The sequence below is a fragment of the Rhinoraja longicauda genome, chromosome 2 (assembly GCF_053455715.1).
Source record: "Rhinoraja longicauda isolate Sanriku21f chromosome 2, sRhiLon1.1, whole genome shotgun sequence".
Classification (NCBI taxonomy): domain Eukaryota; kingdom Metazoa; phylum Chordata; class Chondrichthyes; order Rajiformes; family Arhynchobatidae; genus Rhinoraja; species Rhinoraja longicauda.
In genome coordinates this window covers 109,374,918-109,396,616 of record NC_135954.1, presented here as the reverse complement: position 1 = coordinate 109,396,616, position 21,699 = coordinate 109,374,918, and the positions used below count along the sequence as shown (strand labels likewise).

Below are 21,699 nucleotides of genomic sequence, written 5' to 3'. Positions count from 1 at the left end.
CTAAACATTGCGTTTTCTTTCCTTACTCGATTCAACTTGCAGATTAGCTTTTTAGGAATCCTGCACCAGCAGTCCCAAGTCCCTTTGCACCTCCGATTTCTGGATTCTCTCCCCATTTGGAAAATAGTCTACGCCTTTATCCCCACTAGCAAAATACACTCCACTCCACTCCACCACTCTTTGCTACTCTATATTCCAACGGCCACTTCTCTGCCCACTCTCCCAACCTGTCCAAGTTCTTCCAATGACTTGGATGAAGGGATTAAAAGCACCATTCGCAAATTTGCAGATGATACAAAGCTGGGTGGCAGTGTGAACTGTGAGGAAGATGCTATGATGTTGCAGGGTGACTTGGACAGGTTGTGTGAGTGAGCGGATGCATGGCAGATGCAGTTTAATGTGGATAAGTGTGAGGTTATCCACTTTGGTGGTAAGAATAGGAAGGCAGATTATTATCTGAATGGTGTCAAGTTATGAAAAGGGGACGTACAATGAGATCTGGATGTCCTGGTGCATCAGTCACTGAAAGGAAGCATGCAGGTACAGCAGGCAGTGAAGAAAGCCAATGGAATGTTGGCCTTCATAACAAGAGGAGTTGAGTAAAGGAGCAAAGAGGTCCTTCTGCAGTTGTACAGGGCCCTAGTGAGACCGCACCTGGAGTACTGTGTGCAGTTTTGGTCTCCAAATTTGAGGAAGGATATTCTTGCTATTGAGGGCGTGCAGCGTAGGTTTATTAGGTTAATTCAAGGAATGGCGGGACTGTCGTATGTTGAAAGACTGGAGCGACTAGGCTTGTATACACTGGAATTTAGAAGGATGAGAGGGGATCTTATCGAAACATATAATATTATTAAGGGATTGGACACGCTAGAGGCAGGAAACATGTTCCCAATGTTGGGGGAGTCCAGAACCAGGGGCCACAATTTAAGAATAAGGGGTAGGCCATTTAGAACGGAGATGAGGAAAAACTTTTTCAGTCAGAGAGTTGTGAATATGTGGAATTCTCTGCCTCTGAAGGCAGTGGAGGCCAATTCTCTGAATGCATTCAAGAGAGAGCTAGATAGAGCTCTTAAGGATAGCGGAGTCAGGGGGTATGGGGAGAAGGCAGGAATGGGGTACTGATTGAGAATGATCAGCCATGATCACATTGAATGGTGGTGCAGGCTCGAATGGCCTCCTCCTGCACCTATTGTCTATTGTCTATTGTCTATTGTCTATTGTAGAGCCCCTGCTTTCTCTACACTACCTTCCCCTCCACCTTGTTTCGTATCATCCGCAATCTTGGCCACAAAGCCTTCAATCCCCTCGTCCAAATAGGTGTATTGCTCCTAGGTCCCTTGCTTTGAGTCAATAATCTCTTACGTCTGCATCTGCAATTCCATATATAATCCTGCTATCCAGACCACCTAATTGCTGAGGTGTTTCAAACCAGGACATCCGAATTGCCCTTCCATTCTCTCTCCCATCACAGACGAGGCCTTCACACGTGTCTCCTCGGTACCCCGCAGCTCCGCCCTCGCCCCCCCTTCCCCAGTCGCAACAGGGACAGAGTCCCCCTAGTCCTTACCTTCCACCCCATCAGACGTCGCATACAGCACATAGTCTTCCGGCATTTTCGCCACCTCCAACGGGACCCCACCAGTAGCCACATCTTCCCATCTCCATCCCTTTCCGCAGAGACCGTTCCCTCCGCAACTCCCCGGTCAACCCGTCCCTTTGCACCCAAACCACCCCCTCCCCAGGTACTTCCCCCTGAAACCGCAGGAGATGCAACACCTGTCCCTTTATCTCCCCCCTCGACTCCATTCAAAGACCCTGATAGTCTTTTCAGGTGAGGCAGAGGTTCACCTGCACCTCCTCCAACCTCATCTACCGTATCTACTGTAATCAAGGTGTGGACTCTTATACATCGGCGAGACCAAGCGCAGACTGGGTGATCGTTTCGGTGCACACCTTCGCTCAGTACTCCTGGACCTACCTGATCTCACGGTTGCCAAACACTTTAACTCCCACTCACATTCCCACTCTGACCTTTCTGTCAGAGTGAGGCCCAGCGCAAATTGGAGGAACAGCACCTCATATTTCGCTTGGGCCGCTTACACCCCAGTGGTATGAACATTGACTTCTCTAACTCCGTGACCCTTACTTTCCCCCTCTCTCTGTCCTTCCCCCACCCTAGTTCTCCGACCCATTTCACTGTCCTCCTGATTCAATATCTCTGATTGTATGTCTTGTTGTCACCTTCCCCACTGCTAACAATGAACCATTCTACAATTCCTTTACCATCGTCTGCTTTGAACGATCATCTTTACACCTTACCCCTCCATATCTCTAGACTCTCTCTCCCCTGACTCTCAGTCTGAAGAAGGGTCTCGACCTGAAACGTCACCCATTCCTTCTCTCCAGAGATGCTGCCTGTCCCGTTGAGTTACTCCAGCATTTTGTGTCCATCTCCCATCAGACATTGTGGCCTCAGTATTCCTTCTGAACTTCACCCACAGCCCCATTCTTTCCTCGATAACATGCTGGGGCTGTTATCTATATACTAAAACTCTCGTTCGTTTGTTTGTTTGTTTGTTTGTTTGTTCCTGAAGTCCAGCCATAACGGTGCCCGATAGCGCGACAATTTTAGGCCCACCTTACTCACCGTCATCCCTTTGGTGCTAATGGAAGAAGTTTCATTGAAATCGGTGTTATATTTTTAAAGTTATTCACATTTTAAAGTTTAAATCCATCTCCTAGGGAGGGAGGGGTTGGAAACGGGGGAGGAGGGAGGGGGGGAGGGGAGGGGGAGGGGAGGGGGGAGGGGAGGGGGGAGAGGGGGCGAGGGGGAGGGTGGGGGGAAGGAAGGGGGGATGGGGGGAGGGATGGGGAGAAGGGGGGAGGGGAGGGGTGGAGTGGAGGGGGGAGAAGGGAGGAGGGACGAGGGGAAGGGGGAAGGGGGAGGGGGAGGGGGAGAGGAGGGAGGGAGCTGGGGGGAGGGGGAAGAGGGAGTGGGGGAGTGGGGGGGAGAGGGGAGGGAGGGAGGGGGGAGGGAGGGGGGAGGAGAGGGTGCTGCACCAATGCTGGAGAGGTTTGGGCCTAGCGGTCTCCAATTGGTCCAGTGTGCCTATATGAGTCAACGTCCCCATATTTGCCGACAACGCACATCCCTACAGCTCTATTGTTGTTCCCAAACTCATGATTCATCCACATTGTCAGATGTTTTGTCCAACATCAAACAATAATAACATGGATCTACATACTCATGAGGGCATTACTGATAGGAGCAGAATTAGGCCATTCGGCCCATCAAGATATGAAAATGGGAAGATGTGGTGTGGGGTCCCAATGTTCCCAGTGTTGGGGGAGTCCAGAACCAGGGGCCACAGTCTAAGAATAAAGGGGAGGCCATTTAAAACTGAGGTGAGAAGAAACTTTTTCACCCAGAGAGTTGTGAATTTGTGGAATTCTCTGCCACAGAGGGCAGTGGAGGCCAAGTCACTGGATGTATGTAAGAGAGAGTTAGATAGAGCTCTAGGGGCTAGTGGAATCAAGGGATATGGGGAGAAGGCAGGCACAGGTTACTGATTGTGGATGATCAGCCATAATCACAATGAATGGCGGTGCTGGCTCAAAGGGCCGAACGGCCTCCTCCTGCACCTATTGTCTATGTTTCACGTTGAAAGTGCTGGAAAATGTCAGAGAGTGATGTGTTGAAGGTGGATGCTGGTGGGGTGAAAGGTGAGGAACTCTGTCATTGTTTCATCCAGAGGGAGGTGTAGTGAGATAATCCAGTATCTGCAATTTAAAGCAGTATCTGCAGTTTAATCCAGTATCTGCAGTTTAAACCAGCATCTGCAATTTATTCCAGTATCTGCAGTTTAATCCAGCATCTGCAATTTAATCCAGTATCTGCAATTTATTCTAATATCTGCAATTTAAAGCAGCATCTACAGTTTAATCCAGCATCTGCAGTTTAAACCCGTATCTGCAGTTTAATCCAGTATCTGCAGTTTAATCCAGTATCTGCAGTTTAATCCAGTATCTGCAGTTTAATCCAGTATCTGCAGTTTAATCCAGTATCTGCAGTTTAATCCAGTATCTGCAGTTTAATCCAGTATCCTCAGTTTAATCCAGTATCTGCATTTTAAACCCGTATCTGCAGTTTAATCCAGTATCTGCAGTTTAATCCAGTATCTGCAGTTTAGTCCAGTATCTGCAGTTTAAACCAGCATCTGCAGTTAAAAGCAGTATCTGCAGTTTAAAGGAGCATCTGCAGTTAAAAGCAATATCTGCAGTTTAAACCAGCATCTGCAGTTTAATCCAGTATCTGCAGTTGAAAGCAACAACTGCAGTTTAAACCAGTATCTGCAGGTTAATCCAGTATCTGCAGTTGAATCCAGTATCTGCAGTTTAATCCAGTATCTGCAGTTTAATCCAGTATCTGCAGTTTAATCCAGTATCCTCAGTTTAATCCAGTATCTGCAGTTTAAAGCAACAACTGCTGTTTAATCAAGTATCTGTAGTTTAAAGCAGTATCCTCAGTTTAATCCAGTATCTGCAGTTTAAAGCAGTATCTGCTGTTTAATCCAGTATCTGCAGTTTAAAGCAGCGTGTGCAGTTGCTTCCTACACATGTTCCATTCTGTTCTCCTCCCCCCCCCCCCCCCCACACACAGTGATGGCTTCCGCTGCAAGACTGTGGCCCGGAGTTCCGTGCTGTTTAAAGCAACAACTGCAGTTTAAACCAGTATCTGCAGGTTAATCCAGTATCTGCAGTTTCAAGCAGTATCTGCTGTTAAATCCAGTATCTGCAGTTTAAAGCAGTATCTGCAGTTTAATCCAGTATCTGCAGTTTAAAGCAGTATCTGCAGTTTAAAGCAGTATCTGCCGTTTAATGCAGTATCTGCAGTTTAAAGCAGTATCTGCAGTTTAAAGCAGTATCTGCAGTTTAATCCAGTATCTGCAGTTTAATCCAGTATCTGCAGTTTAAAGCAGTATCTGCAGTTTAAACCAGTATCTGCAGTTTAATCCAGTATCTGCAGTTTAAAGCAGTATCTGCAGTTTAAACCAGTATCTGCAGTTTAATCCTGTATCTGCAGTTTAAAGCAGTATCTGCAGTTTAAAGCAGTATCTGCAGTTTAATCCAGTATCTGCAGTTTAAAGCAGGGTGTGCAATTGCTTCCTACACATGTTCCAATCTGTTCTCCTCCCCCCCCCCCCCCCCACACACACAGTGATGGCTTCCGCTGCAAGACTGTGGCCCGGAGTTCCGTGCTGTGACTGAGGCGTCTTTGCAACATGTTCAGCGTGGACGACCTCCTGCTTGCTCATGGCTACCAGCTGCCGAGGAGAAGTCCATCGGGGCAGCCCGTGTGCGCCTCCTCTTCCTGCTCCGGCCGCCGCCTGGAGGCCGAGTGCCGGCCCAGCTCAGGGCGGGTCGCAGTCGACGTCGGCCACAGAGACAGAGACAGAGACAGAGACAGAGACAGAGACAAAGACAGCGCCCCCGAGCCGGCTCTGCCTCCTCTCTCATCCCAGCAGCCCCGGTAAGTCGAGCTTCCACCCCACCCTGTGTGTAACACAGGCACTCCCGCTAGCTCGGAACTGATGGGAGCAGCGTTAGGTCATTCGGCCCATCACGTCTACTCCACCATTCAATCATGACTGGCTGATCTATCTCTCCCTCCTGACCCCACTCTCCTGCCTTCTCGCCATAACCCCTGACACCCGTACTGATCAAGAACCTGCAGGATGTGCTGGAATTGGAGAGGGACCAGAGGAAGTGGATGGATGAAGGGGATAGATGAAGGGGAACCAGTGGATGTAGTGTATCTAGACTTTCAGAAAGCCTTTGATAAGGTCCCACACGTGAGATTGGTGAGCAAAATTAGAGCACAGGGTGTTGACATGGATAGAGTATTGGTCCTCTTCAGAATGGCAGGCAGTGGCGAGTGGAGTGCCGCAAGGCTCGGTGTTGGGGCCGCAACTGTTTACCATATATATTAATGATTTGGAAGAAGGAATTAGAAGTAACACTAGAAAGTTGGCGGATGACACAAAGATGGGTGGCAGTGTAAACTGCGAAGAGGATGTTAGGAGGTTGCAGGGTGACCTGGACAGGTTGAGTGAGTGGGCAGATGCGTGGCAGATGCAGTACAATATAAATAAATGTGAGGTTATCCACTTTGGCGGCAAAAACAAGGAGGCAGATTATTATCTCAATGGTGTCAGGTTAGGTAAGGGGGAAGTGCAGCAAGACCTGGGTGTCCTTGTACACCAGTCACAGAGTTGGCGTGCAGGTACAGCAGGCAGTGAAGAAAGCTAATGGCATGTTGGCCTTCATAACGAGAGGATTTGAGTATAGGAGTAAAGAGGTTCTTCTGCAGTTTTATAGGGCCCTGGTAAGACCACATCTGGAGTATTGTGTACAGTTTTGGTCTCCTAATTTGAGGAAGGACATCCTTGTAATTGAGGCAGTGCAGCGTAGGTTCACGAGATTGTTCCCTGGGATGGCGGGACTGTCATATGAGGAAAGATTGAAAAAACTAGGCTTGTATTCACTGGAGTTTAGAAGTATGAGAGGGGATCTTATAGACATATGAAATTACAAAAGGACTGGACAAGCTAGATGCAGGAAAAATTTTCCCAATGTTGGGCGAGTCCAGAACCAGGGGCCACGGTCTTAGAATTAAGGGGAGGCAATTTTAAACTGAGGTGAGAAGGAACTTTTTCACCCAGAGAGTTGTGAATTTGTGGAATTCTCTGCCACAGAGGGCAGTGGAAGCCAAATCGGTTGGATTTAAGAGAGTTAGATAGAGCTCTAGGGGCTAGTGGAATCAAGGGATATGGGGAGAAGGCAGGCACGGGTTATTGATTGTGGATGGTCAGCCATGATCACAATGAATGGTGGTGCTGGCTCTGCATCAGCCAGCGGTCACGTGCTTCCGCTCCACCAATGGTGGGCCGGGAGGCGGGTTGCTCGGCAACCTCCGTTAGGCGGTTCCCGGGCCTCCGGGTCTACACCGTCTGGGCCTACATTGTTCGGGCCTACAGTGTCCGGGCCTACAGTGTCCGGGCCTACAGTGTCCGGGCCTACAGTGTCCGGGCCTACAGCGGCCCTCGGGCCTAATACGGGACAAGGGCGGTCCCGTACGGGACAAACCAATTTAGCCCAATATATGGGATGTCCCGGCTAATACGGGACAGTTGGCAACGCTACAAGTATCTCAGTGCAGCAAAGTACTTTGTTTTGCAAACAACTCAGTGGAATCATACAGCAGACCTCACCTAGGCGGTCCACAAGTGTCCACAAAGTTATAAAAGTTCACTGAGCATCCCTGTCTACTGCTTGCCGCCACACGTGGCCACAAACTCCCCCCCCCCGCCCTAAACAACCCCCCCCACCCCCACCGGGACACCCCGTCGTTCTCAGCGGCCTTCCTCTCTCTCCCCAATGGCCTCCCTTGGCTCTCCAATTGCTCTCCCTCGGCTCTCTGACGCCCCCTCGCTCTCGACGGCCCTCCTCGTTCTGGATGGTCCTCCTCGTTCTGGACAGTCCTCCTCGCTCTCCGACCCCTCCCCCCTCGTTCTTTCACGGCCTTTCTCTCTCTCCGACGGTGCTCCTCGCTCTCCAACGCCCCCCTCATTCTACTCCGGCCCTTCTCTCTCTCCGATCTCTCCCAGCGCTCCCCGACTCTCCTCCTCACTCTCCGACACCCCCCTTACTCTCCGACACCCCCCTCACTCTCCGACACCCCCCTCACTCTCCGACATCCCCCTCACTCTCCGACACCCCCCTCACTCCCCGACACCCCCCTCACTCCCCGACACCCCCCTCACTCTCCGACACCCCCCTCACTCTCCGACACCCCCCTCACTCTCAGACACCCCCCTCACTCTCCGACACCCCCCTCACTCTCCGACACCCCCCTCACTCTCCGATGGCCCTCCTCACTCCGGCAGTCGCTCGCGGGTCCCTCCTTGCTCTTGCGGCGAGGGTCCTGTCGTCATCCGCGGTGGGCGAGCCCGGGCCTACCGGAGGGCTTGGCCCCCGCTCACTAGGAACATCCCCGGCCACACTGACTGTGGTTTAGAAGGATGTGGGCCAAACTCGGCCTGATGGGACTAGTGCAGGTGGGGAACCATGGTCGGCATGAGCAAGCTAGGCCGAAAAGCCTGTTTCCAGTCTGCATGGTTCTATGACTGAAAGGGTTACTGAAGTTCCTTGGTTGAAAGCTGATGGCCTGAGCCATATCGACATTGTGAACGAGGAGGTGTGGGCAGTGTTGAAGTGCAAAGTGGTGCACGAATGGCTGGACTTGACCAAGTGAATCCTAGGATGTTTTAATATAGTTTAGCTTGGAGATACAGCGCGGAAACAGGCCCTTCGGCCCACCGGGTCCTCGCCAACCAGCGATCCCCGCACACTAACACTATCCTATTTGGGCAATAAATATTAATGTTGACCACTTAAACTTGCAATCAGATTTTGCATTTGCAGCAACTACGTAATGCAGTTTACAACCCAGTGGTACGAATATTGATTTCTCCAACTTCAAGTAGCCCCTGCATCCCCTCTCTCTCCGTCCCTCCCCCACCCAAGTTATACTAGCTTCAAAGTCGTCTCGTTGAGTCTAATTGTCTGCAACTCATTTTCACCTAGCCCACACAGCTCACAATGGCCTGTTTCCTTGATTATCGTTACCTTTTTTGCAAATCTTTCATTCATTTGTTCTATATCTCTCTACACCGCCGTCTAAATCTCTCGTTTCCCTTTCCCCCGACACTCAGTCCGAAGAAGGGTCTCGACCCGAAACGTCACCTATTCCTTCTCTCCACAGATGCTGCCCGACCCGCTGAGTTACTCCAGCTTTTTGTGTCTGTCTTCAGTGAAGCTTTTGCCTCCATTTTCAATTCATGGGAATCTTTCTTTGGGTATTTTTATGCAATACTTTCTCTTGGACATAGTGTAAACCAAATTGTTTAAAGATAAAAAGAAATGCAGTTGTAGAGGCATAGAGCAATACAGTGTATTGTGAATCTGTGGAATTCTCTGTCTCAGAAGGCAGTGGAGGCCAATTCTCTGAATACATTCAAGAGAGAGCTAGATAGAGCTCTTAAGGATAGCGGAGTCAGGGGGTATGGGGAGAAGGCAGGAACGGGGTACTGATTGAGAATGATCAGCCATGATCACATTGAATGGCGGTGCTGGCTTGAAGGGCCGAATGGCCTCCTCCTGCACCTATTATCTATTGTCTATTGTCTAATGTTTAGAGATACAGCGCGGAAACAGGCCCTTTCGGCCCACCGTGTCCGCGCCGACCAGCGATCCCCGCACATTAACACTATCCTACACCCACTAGGGACAATTTTTATATTTACCAAGCCAATTAACCTACATACCTGTACGTCTTTGGAGTGTGGGAGGAAACCGAAGATCTCAGAGAAAACCCACGCAGGTCACGGGGAGAACGTACAAACTCCGTACGGACAGCGCCCGTAGTCGGGATCGAACCCGGGTCTCCGGCGATGTAAAGCAGCAACTCTACCGCTTGCCCATACCGTCCAACGTGTCCTAGCCACACTAGTCGGTTCGGGAACAATTCATTTCCTCATTTCAGTTATAGAGGCATAGAGCAATACAGTGTGTTGTGAATCTGTGGAATTCTCTGCCTCAGAAGGCAGTGGAGGCCAAGTCTCTGGATGCATTCAAGAGAGAGCTGGATAGAGCTCTTAAGGATAGCGGAGTCAGGGGGTATGGGGAGAAGGCAGGAACGGTGTACTGATTGAGAATGATCAGCCATGATCATATTGAATGGCGGTGCTGGCTCGAAGGGCCGAATGGCCTCCTCCTGCACCTATTGTCTATTGTCTATTGTCTAATTAAACAGTGATTCCTGCAGGCTCTGTTAATAAAAATCTGTTGTCCCCAGGATTATTTCACCAATTATCACTGAGAAATTAGACAAGGGTTTCTTAATGGGAAATGCAGTTGCTCGTGTTCTTCTCCTTCTTGCGTTTGAGGCAGCGGAAGTTATGTGAGGGTCTCCAGGCGCTGTAGCCAGTGCAATGTGCAGTTGTCGAGGGCCGTGAGGTCTACCCCTCCACCAGGGGGAAGGAGCTCCACTGGGCAAGGAAGCTTCCCAGGAAAGGCAGATGTACAGATGAACATGAGCAGTGAGGACTTTGTAAAAATGTTTTCAGGTAAAATGAAACCAACTCTGGCCTTCATGTCACAAGAACACAAGGAAATAGGAGCAGGAGTAGGCCAACCGGCCCCTCGAGCCCGCTCCGCCATTCAATACGATCATGGCTGATCCTACCCCAACCGCCTTCCCACTATCGCCCTTCTCCCCACCCAAAAGAACCGTGTGATCTCCTGGGAGAGGCGAAAAACCGGATAAATCGGGCAGGTTGAAGATAAAAGGAGACATGACCCTCGCCATCAAACTGGAAAAGCTGATGACCCAGCTGAAGTCTAAACTTTAACCTCTGACCAACACAGCTGTCAGCTTCTTCACTTCTCAGAGCATAATGTTGATCTATTACTTCCTAATGACTAGTTAGTTTAATTTTGCAACATTTTGACGCCTACACCTTTGCCAGAAAATTTTATTTTTACAGTAAAGTAATATTGAAATTTCTAAAGGAAATTGTTCTTGGTTACTGGGGATTTTAATTAACTATGTATAACTCATCCTTGTATCTACTCATCATATCGGTTGGCTGAATGTGTTCAGGGATTACGTTGAATGATTGTAATTGTTTACAGTGGATGCATGCTTTTGTTAATCTGGTTAATAGCTTTGAACTCATTAATATTTTGATCATTTGAAAAAAAAACACAAAAAAAACCAGGGGGGCGGAGGACAGTGCAGTCGAACATGCTGTGCCACGCTGTTTGCCGGTCTGCTCCACACACGCAGGCTGCTGATGGACGCAACCCCCAACGATGCACGTTGGCATCGAACCGGCCGACCCCTGTGCGGAGCCGGTTCAGGGCGGCCCACTCTTTGTGGGGCATGTCCGAGCCGGGTGGGGCTGTGGTGTTCGGTGCGACAGTGAGTTGAGGAGGTGGCGATGTCTGTTCCCAGCTGGTTCTCCATGCTCCTAGTATGTTGAAACCGGAGCCACAGAGGGTCGCTGCATGATGGGAGAAAGGGTGACGAGACGACAGGCGTTGAGGTCCCAGTTGCTGTGAATCCTGGGCGAGGTGGTGCAAAGGATGCTTGGCATCCAATGGGGCCTTGCACACCAGCCTATGAGTGAAGCCGCTGCTCCAGATGTCAACTTATTTACATCAGCGAAACCAAGCGCAGGCTCGGCGATCACTTCGCTCAACACCTGCGCTCGGTCCGCGTTGGCCAAACTGATCTCCCGGTGGCTGAGCACTTCAACTTCCCCTCCCACTCCCAGTCTGACCTTTCTGTCATGGGCCTCCTCCAGTGCCATAGTGAGGCCCACCGGAAATTGGAGGAACAGCACCTCATATTTCATCTGGGCAGCTTGCAGCCCAGTGGTACGAACATCGACTTCTCCAACTTTAGATAGTTCCTCTGTCCCTCTCTTCCCCTCCCCTTCCCAGATCTCCCTCTATCTTCCTGTCTCCACCTATATCCTTCCTTTGTCCCGCCCCCCTGACATCAGTCTGAAGAAGGGTCTCGACCCGAAACGTCACCCATTCCTTCTCTCCTGAGATGCTGCCTGACCTGCTGAGTTACTCCAGCATTTTGTGAATAAATACCTTCGATTTGTACCAGCATCTGCAGTTATTTTCTTATACAGCCTACGAGTGAAGAACCCTCTCATGTCTAAACTGCACCCTTGATATGTGTTGCAGGTTGAACAGTGGCCTTCCGTTACCCTGCCCACCGGGGCTCAATGCGGGTAAAGACATCAACTACTGGAGACGAAGGGGCCAAGACTTCAGTGTTTTACTGGATTACGCAAACCACCAAGGAGACTCCGAAGGAAGCAACTCGAGGAGAACTCAACACGTCCCACAAGCCGAGCAGCAGCGAGGAAGAGGTTGGAAAGACCATCAGCAGCACAAGGCAGGAGCCACAAAGTCCGACCAGCAAACGGACTGCAGGGCAGAAGGTCAGAGCCCGGTGAGTGAGGATCTGTGGGGTACTCCAATGGATCGCAAGTGCCAAAGCCTGGGAACAGATGAATGGAGGTCTTCCTTGGGAAGACAGTTGTCCGACAGCGGTGGGACCAAGCCGAGACCAAACATCTTGCCCGGGATGGTCGGCGATGGGGCATTCCTCCACCAGGAAGGAATCCTTCACCAAGAAGGAATGGAACACGTGGAGAAGAAGGAAGGAAAGTCCCGGTCGTTGCCCAGGGTCACGCCAGACGCCAACGGGAAGGAACCTCAGACAGGGCTACGTTATGTGAGGACATCTGGCGTTGACAGGACAGACAGACCGTGTTTTAGCGACCGCTCTGCGTGGCAGATCAGCGGCCCTCACTGCCACCCCAAAACCAGTTCGAGATGGGGAGAAAACGCCAGGCAAAGCGCTCATTTTGCTGGGCCGCCCAACGCTAAACCCGGCAGGCCCACGAACCCTCCGTCCTATGAGCTGTACCAGCAAACTAGGAGGAGTTCGGAAATGATAGGCGGTCTCCATGTGCATGGGGAAAACGGAGGGTCAGGGGCTGAGTTGGCCAGTGACAATGACCATTACAGCTGTCCAGGCTTGGACCCCCCTGTCTACGTGCCTCCCCCCTCCTACAAGGCACAGCCTCAACTAAACGTCGGTCAGAAAGGCTTGGACAAGGTGCCTGGTTGTAACAACAACTCAGGTCAATGGTCTCCACCAACGGGGACTCGGTGCTGTTCCGAAACCGGGAAGAGCGGTCAAGTTGACCAGAGGCAGCCCTTCGACGGGAATGACGCAAAGCCACATTTGTTGCTACAGGCCAACAGTACAACTGGTGACACGGACAATGGTGCCCATCACCCTCGGGGAAGCCACGGGTCGTCGCACAACGGGCACTCAGATGAGCACAAGGCCTTTGTCAGGTACATACCATTCACCGACCCTCGCATCAGGCACATTACCGTGGTGCGATCTGAGAAGCAGTGGGAAGAGGCGGACTGTGGGCAAGGTCAGAGGGGAGCAGCAGACCGAGATACAGACGGGGAGACGACCTTGGGACCATCGCAGCAGCAGCATCACAGCAGCAGTGCCTTCTGTGTCCAGTCTCGGTCACATTACCCCGGCCGGGCAGGGCAGGTGGACCAAGCCACAAACAGCAGCACCAGCAGCAGCAGCAGCAGCAGCAGCAGCAGCAGCAGTTGTCCGCTGCCAAATCCAGAGGACCAAGACCAGGGGAGGAGGTATGATGGTCGCTGTGACCACAACCCACGGCCGAGGGGGGACCAGGCCCTCCAGGTGGACTGCCGGCGTCTGGAGGGGCAGGGGGAGAAGCAGCCAAGGAGGAGGGGGAGGAGGAGGAGGAGGACGGAGACGGTGTTCTGCCTGGTCAGCGTGCCCCTGGGCGGCGGTGAGGGACGTGGGAGCACCGAGGAGTTGGTCAGCCACAGCCCGGCCAACCTCCCCGACCACAGGCTCCTCAGCGAGTCGTCCTCCTCCTGCGACCTGGAGCTGCAAGCGCTGGCGTGGGAAGGCGGGCAGTGGGGGCCGAGCGGCAGTGGCCGGGTGGACAGGCAGCTGAGAGCCGTCAGGTCGTGGCCGGGCAAAGACCAGTGCAAAGACCAGTGGAAGCAGACTAGCCTGGGCCAAGCTGCCGCTCCACCATCTGCTGGCGCCTTAGAGCAGGACGGAGGGGCGAGCAAGCGGGGCCACTCAAGGAGTGAACCGACCGCCTTCGTGCGTCAAGGGGGCGCACCAGGCTCTGGTGCCAACGGTGAGCACACGAGGGTGAAGCTGAGTGGACGCCCGGTGAATGGGAGGTCAATCCTACGACAGTCCAGCAACAGTGCGTTCACCAGCCCTGCCCAACCTCAACCCAAAGGCCAGTGTCCAGCGGCCCCGGGAACCCCAGGCGGGGGTACCAACGGAGGGGCAGAGGGCATGCCAGCCCGCCCTCCGACCCCACCCCACCCCGGCGGGGGGCAGCCCGTCGGCTTCGGCCAGTTCCTCCTGAGGCCCGTGGACCGGCGGCCCTGGGACGCGATCAGCGAGCTGGAGATCCTCAACAAGGAGCTTCAGGACCATGGAGAGCGCGGCGTCCAGGCTCAGCCAGGTGGAGGTGGGGACGGTGGGCTCTCCATGGGGTCGACCAGCCCGGCCCTTCCAAGCGCTCAGACGGTGCCTTCGCCCACAGTCTGCCTTCCGAGCGCTCAGTTGGTGCCTTCTCCTCAGCGCCCTGGAAGAAGACCACCGCCGCCATCACGGGCCAACGCGACCGCACCAGGAGAATGCTGCCCACTTTACGCCCCTCAGGTACATCAAGCTCACCTGCCGTCCTCTGCCGAGCCCCACCTGAGCCCCCCGCTCCTCAAACCCGCCGGCAAAGGAACAGCCAGCGCTCAGAGAAGCACCCCTGCAAACACGTCCTCCCCCAGCAAAAGCGCACAGTTCGCGAAACCAAACGGCGAGACCATTGCAGAGGACACCGACGGCCACGGCCAGAGCGCAAAGATGGACGTGCTGGGTGGACCCACCTGTCGGCTCGGTGGATGCAAACGAGGAGAGGTCTCTCGCAACAACGTGTTGGCTGTCGGAGATCAGGCAGCGGGTTTGAAAATCCCCCCTGCCCCAGAAACCCGAAGCAATGGGTTGCAGGAGGTCAGCACCAATGAGGTTTTCCGTGCGCCTTCCAGCGAGCTTTACAATCGGGCTGACAGAAGTTGCTTAGGAACGATCAGGAGAATGTTCTTTCAATTTGACAGTGGTCAGATTTGCTTGGAGCCAGAGCTGGCGGGCTCTGTAAGTTCTTGCAACAGCACGAAGCCGATTGTCGGTGGTGTGGACGACCCCTTGGAACAGAGGAGGCCGGCCAGGGGGATCTCCAAAGCGGAATCGTTGGAAGAAAGAGCGGCCAGGATTTTGGGCATCGACGTGGAAGTGGAAGCCCTGATTTCCCCGGGGAAGGCGGCGCGGCGTGTGGATGTTGGAGAGTTTGAGGGAAGGTCTCCTTGTGAAGACCCTGCTGCGGTCGACTCTAGATGCACTCCAGAAAGCATTGGAAGAGGCGTGGAAGGCGACCATCAGTTGGAAGGGAGAGGAAGCCCAGTCCCCGGAGTGTGGTCGCCGAATGGAATCGACGTGCTCCGGGATAACTTGCCAAGGGGCACCGTTGCAGGGTTGCAGAAGGTCACCTCCAACGAGGTCTTCCACGAGCCTTCCAACGAGCTGTGCAATGGGGCTGACAGAAGTTGCCACTTTGGGTGGGAGAGCACTTCGGGGAGGATCGAAGCCCTGCGAGGCAGGCTCGCAACACCACCAAGCCAACCGGCTCCACGACGCTTGGCCCGAATGAAGGCGGTCTCCAGCATCAGGAGGCTCAGCATCAAAAGCACAGATTCCGCTGAGCAGCCCGACGAGGAGAGGCGCAGCTCAGAGCAAGGGGACCACGAGGGGGGGCCTTGCACCTCGGTGGGGAAGACAGACACGTGTGCAGCAAAGGGAAGAGTCATCTCGCCGGGAGAGGGTCCAGAATCTATTGTGTCCTCAACCGCGGTCAGTACTGGGAGCAAAGAGGCTGGAGGTATGTTGCGTGAAGATTTCTACAGCGTCGTGTCTTGTCTGAGGTCACTGTACCCCATTGTTTGCATGGTAATGTCCAATCTATTACAGATAGCGTAAAGATAGTGGAGTCAGGGGGGTTCTCCCCGTGACCTGCGTGGGTTTTCTCCGAGATCTTCGGTTTCCTCCCACACTCCGAAGACGTGCAGGTTTGTAGGTTAATTGGCTGGGCAAATGTGAAAATTGTCCCTAGTGGGGTGTAGGATAGTGTTAATGAGCGGGGATCGCTGGGCGGCACGGACCCGGTGGGCCGAAGGGACTGTTTCTGCACTGTATCTCTAAATCTAAATCTAAACCAGTCAGAGTATTGGGTACAGGAGTTGGGACCGCATGTTATAGCTGTTAAAGGCAGTGGTAAAGCCACATTTGGAGTGCAATGCACAGTTCCAGTCACCCTGCTAAAGGAAAGATGTCATTAAACTAGGAAGGCCATAAGTGATAGGAACAGAATTAGGCCATTCAGCCCATCAGGTCTACTCTGCCATTCAATCATGGCTGATCTATCTCTCCCTCCTAACCCCATTCTCCTGCCTCCCCACAACCCCTGACATCCGTACTAACTAGGAATCTATCTATCTCTGCCTTATAAATATCCATTGGCCTCGACAGCCTTCTGTGGCAAAGAACTCCACAGATTCACCACCCTTTAGTCAAAGACATTTCTCCTCATCTCCTTCTGAAAGGATCGTCCTTTAATTCTGAGAGTCAGGGGGGTATGGGGAGAAGGCAGGAATGGGGGGCTGATTGAGAATGATCAGCCATGATCACATTGAATGGCGGTACTGGCTCGAAGGGCCGAATGGCCTCCTCCTGCACCTATTGTCTATTGTCTTTGGAGTGCGTGAGGAAACCGAAGAACCTATCGAAACGTATAAGATTATTAAGGGGTTGGACGCGTTAGAGGCAGGAAACATGTTCCCAATGTTGGGGGAGTCCAGAACAAGGGGCCACAGTTTAAGAATAAGGGGTAGGCCATTTAGAACTGAGATGAGGAAAAACTTTTTCAGTCAGAGAGTTGTGAATCTGTGGAATTCAGAAGGCAGTGGAGGCCAATTCTCTGAATGCATTCAAGAGAGAGCTAGATAGAGCTCTTAAGGATAGCGGAGTCAGGGGGTATGGGGAGAAGGCAGGAACGGGGTACTGATTGAGAATGATCACCCATGACCACATTGAATGGCAGTGCTGGCTCGAAGGGACGAATGGCCTCCTCCTGCACCTATTGTCTATTGTCTATTACAGCAAACACAGAGATGATTCTGCTTTCGCCATCGTAGACCAAGATGTAAACAGCTGCCTTCGGTGTTAAGTGTAGGAAGGAACTGCAGATGCTGTGGACATAAAAAGCTGGAGTAACTCAGCGGGACAGGCAGCATCTCTGGAGAAAGGGAATGGGTGACGCTTCGGACGAGACCCTTCTTCAGACTGAGAGTCGGGGGGGGGGGGGGGGGGGGTAGGGACACGGGAGACATTGAGTGTGATGTGGAGAGATGTAGAACAAATGAGCAATGAACAAATGCAAAAAAGTAACGATGATAAAGGAAATGAGCCATGATAAGATGTTTGCTCGGTGCATGGCTAGGACAAGTTTGGAGGGATATGGACCAAACGCAGGCAGGTGGGACTAGTGTAGCTGGGACATGTTGCTGCATCTGCAGTTCCTTCCTACACTTAACATCGATGGCAGCTGTTTACATCTTGATCTACGATGGCAAAAGTAGAATCATCCCTGTGTTTGCTCTAATAAATTGGACATGACATGGGACATCAGAAGGCAGTGGAGGCCAATTCTCTGAATGCATTCAAGAGAGAGCTAGATAGAGTTCTTAAGGATAGCGGAGTCAGGGGGTATGGGGAGAAGGCAGGAACGGGGTACTGATTGAGAATGATCAGCCTTGATCAGATTGAATAGCTGTGCTGGCTCGTAGGGCCGAATGGCCTCCTCCTGCACCTATTGTCTATTGTCTATGTTGGGCGGTGTGGGCAAGTTGGGCCGAAGGGCCTGTTTCCACGCTGTATCACTCTATGACCCTATGACCTGTCAAAGGGCTGGACCTTAATTGATACTTAAGCGTATGTTGGATTGTTAACTTCACTGTGTCTCAAGGACTGAAAGTAGGAAACAGAGGGTGGTGGTAGAGGGTTGGTTTTCAGATTGGGGACCTGTAATACATTGTGTACCACAGGGACCAGTTCTGTGTCCACTGTTGTTCATTATTTATATTAACGATTTGGATGTGACCGCAGTAAACCTGTGGATAAAGCTAAAAGTGGGTGTATATTGAACAGTAACGAAAATTATCTATGATCACAATAGGATCATGATCAACAGGTCCAATGGACTGAACAATGGCAGATGAAGTTTAAATCAGATACATGCGACATGTTGTATTGTGGACGCATCCCAGACCGTCGCACAAACCAACCTCCCTTCCATTGACTCCATTTACACCTCACGCTGCCTCAGCAAGGCCAGCAGCACAATCAAGGACGAGTCGCACCCTGGCCACTCCCTCTTCTCCCCTCTCCCATCGGGCAAAAGGTACAGAAGTGTGAAAACGCACACCTCCAGATGCAACACCTGTCCCTTTACCTCCCCCCTCAACTCCATCCAAGGACCCAAACAGTCTTTACAGGTGAGACAAAGATTCACCTGCACCTCCTCCAACCTCATCTATTGCATCCGCTGCTCTAGATGTCAACTTATTTACATCGGCGAAACCAAACGCAGGCTCGGCGATCGCTTCGCTGAACACCTGCGCTCGGTCCGCATTGACCAAACTGATCTCCCGGTGGCCGAGCACTTCAACTCCTCCTCCCATTCCCAGTCTGACCTTTCTGTCATGGGCCTCCTCCAGTGCCATAGTGAGGCCCACCGGAAATTGGAGGAACAGCACCTCATATTTCGCCTGGGCAGCTTGCAGCCCAGTGGTATGAACATCGACTTCTCCAACTTTAGATAGTTCCTCTGTCCCTCTCTTCCCCTCCCCCTTCCCAGATCTCCCTCTATCTTCCTGTCTCCACCTATATCCTTCCTTTGTCCCGCCCCCCTGACATCAGTCTGAAGAAGGGTTTCGACCAGAAACGTCACCCATTCCTTCTCTCCTGAGATGCTGCCTGACCTGCTGAGTAACTCCAGCATTTTGTGAATAAATACCTTCGATTTGTACCAGCATCTGCAGTTATTTTCTTACACTTCCAGATTCAGGGATAGTTTCTTCCCAGCTGTTATCAGGCAACTGAACCATCCCACTGAACATCCCGGTCACATAGAGAGCAGTGCTGAACTACTATCTACCTCATTGGAGACCCTCAGACTATCCTTGATCGGACTTTGCTGGATTTACCTTGTACTAAACATTATTCCCTTATCATGTATCTATACACTGTGAATAGCTCGATTGTAATCATGTATTGTCTTTCCGTTGACTGGTTAGCACGCAACAAAAGCTTTTCACTGTACCTCGGTACACGTGACAATAAACTAAAATGTACTAAATTAAATTAAACTGATAGGATAAGCCAGACCAGAACTAACACAGCAGAAGGTAGGTTCGTGTTTAGTGTTAGAGACCCAGACCATAGTTCCTTGAAGGTGATGATACAGGAAGACAGGGTGGTGAAGAAGATGTTTAAAAGCACTTGTCTTCACCAAGAGTGCGGCACGGTGGCGCAGCGGTGGAGTTGCTGCCTTACAGCGAGTGAAGCGCCGGAGACTCAGGTTCGATCCTGACTGCGGGCGCCGTCTGTACGGAGTTTGTACGTTCTCCCCGTGACCTGCGTGGGTTTTCTCCGAGATCTTCGGTTTCCTCCCACACTCCGAAGACGTGCAGGTTTGTAGGTTAATTGGCTGGGCAAATGTAAAAATTGTCCCTAGTGGGTGTAGGGTAGTGTTAGTGTGCGGGGATCGCTGGGCGGCACGGACCCCGGTGGGCCGAAGGGCCTGTTTCTGCGCTGTATCTCTAAATCTAAATCTAAAATCTAAATCTAAACCAGTCAGAGTATTGGGTACAGGAGTTGGTACAGCATGTTATAGCTGTTAAAGGCAGTGGTAAAGCCACATTTGGAGTACAATGCACAGTTCCAGTCACCCTGCTAAAGGAAAGATGTCATTAAACTAGGAAGGTCATAAGTGATAGGAACAGAATTAGGCCATTCAGCCCATCAGGTCTACTCCGCCATTCAATCCTGGCTGATCTATCTCTCCCTCCGAACCCCCATTCTCCTGCCTCCCCACAACCCCTGACATCCATACTAACTAGGAATCTATCTATCTCTGCCTTATAAATATCCATTGGCCTCGACAGCCTTCTGTGGCAAAGAACTCCACGGATTCACCACCCTTTAGTCAAAGACATTTCTCCTCATCTCCTTCTGAAAGGAACGTCCTTTAATTCTGAGGCTGTGCCCTCTAGTCCTAGACTCTCCCACTAGTGGAAACATCCTCTCCACATCCACTCTATCCAAGCCTTTTACTTTTCGGTAAGTTTCAATGAGGTCCCCCCCCTCATCCTTCTAAACTCCAGCGAGTACAGGCCCAGTGCTGTCAAACACTCATCGTATGTTAACCCACACATTCCTGGGATCATTCTTGTAAACCTCCTCTGGGCCCTGACTCCTCCCCAGAGCCCAGCACATCCTTCCTCAGACATGGTGCCCAAAATTGCTCACAATGCTCCAAATGCGGCCTTGCCAACACCTTGAAGAACCTCAGCAACAAAAGGGTGCAAAAAAGATTGATAAAGATACTACCAGATCAGGAGGATCTGAGCTACAAGGAGAAGCTGGACAGGCTGCGTCCTTATTTGCTGGAGCATAGGACATTGAGAAATGTTCTTGAAGAGCTATACAAAATCCACGAGGGGTGTAGATAATGTCAAACACTGCAGTCTGGTCCGCAGAGTAGAGGAATCAAACAACTAAAAGCATAGGTTTAAGGTGAGACATGAAACATTTAAAAGGGATCTCCAAACATTTTATCGCGTAGGGGGGTTGCAGCGGTAGAGTTGCTGCATTACAGCGCTTGCAGCACCAGAGACCCGGGTTCGATCCCGACTACGGGTGCTGTCTGTACGGAGTTTGTACGTTCTCCCCGTGACCTGCGTGGGTTTTCTCCGAGATCTTCGGTTTCCTCCCACACTCCAAAGAAGTACAGGTACGTAGGTTAGTTGGCTTGGTGTACGTGTAAATTGTCCCTAGTAGGACAGTGTTGATGTGCGGGGATCGCTGGTCGGCGCGGACTCGGTGGGCCGAAGGGCCTCTTTCCGCGCTGTTTCTCTAAAAACTAAAGACTAAAACTGAAGGGTGGTAAGTATATGGAATCCGAAATAGTGGAGACAGGTAGAATTATGAGACAAAAGACTCTTAGACATATGCATGGTTAAGAAAATGTTTGGAGAGAACTAGATAGAGCTCTTAAGGATAGCGGAGTCAGGGGGTATGGGGAGAAGGCAGGAACGGGGTACTGATTGAGAATGATCAGCCATGATCACATTGAATGGCGGTGCTGGCTCGAAGGGCCGAATGGCCTCCTCCTGCGCCTATTGTCTATTGTCTATTGAGAGATGTGGGCCAGGCACAGGCAAGTGGCTCTAGCTCGGTTAGACAACGTAGTTATCACGGACAGATAGACACAAAAAGCTGGAGTAACTCAGCGGGACAGGCAGCATCTCTGGAGGGAAGGAATGGGTGACGTCTCGGGTCAAGACCCTTCTTCAGACTGGTTAGGGATAAGGGAAATGAGAGATATAGACGGTGACGTGGAGAGATAAAGAACAATGAATGAAAGATATACAATACAATACAATATATCTTTATTGTCATTGTACAGGGGTACAACGAGATTGGGAATGCACCTCCCATACGATGCAATAAATTTATTAGCTCGTCAGTATTAATGTAAACAATCCAATGAAATAAATTGTAACAGTTTTAAAACAGAATAAAGTGCAAGTAGATCTGTGTCGGATCACTGTGCGATGTGACCATCCGGCTCAGCA

General features: G+C 51.5%; 1 protein-coding gene across 1 annotated transcript in view; it reads left to right on the top strand.

Moving 5' to 3' along the window:
• The first annotated feature begins 5,261 nt into the window (after positions 1-5,261).
• jcada (junctional cadherin 5 associated a) overlaps positions 5,262-21,699 on the top strand; it is a 40,169-nt gene continuing 23,731 nt past the window's right edge. Inside the window, exons 1-2 of the mRNA XM_078429587.1 lie at positions 5,262-5,530; positions 11,824-15,665. Coding sequence (XP_078285713.1) covers positions 5,283-5,530; positions 11,824-15,665 — 4,090 coding nt within the window. The 5' untranslated portion in view covers positions 5,262-5,282. The remainder of the gene's footprint in view (positions 5,531-11,823; positions 15,666-21,699) is intronic.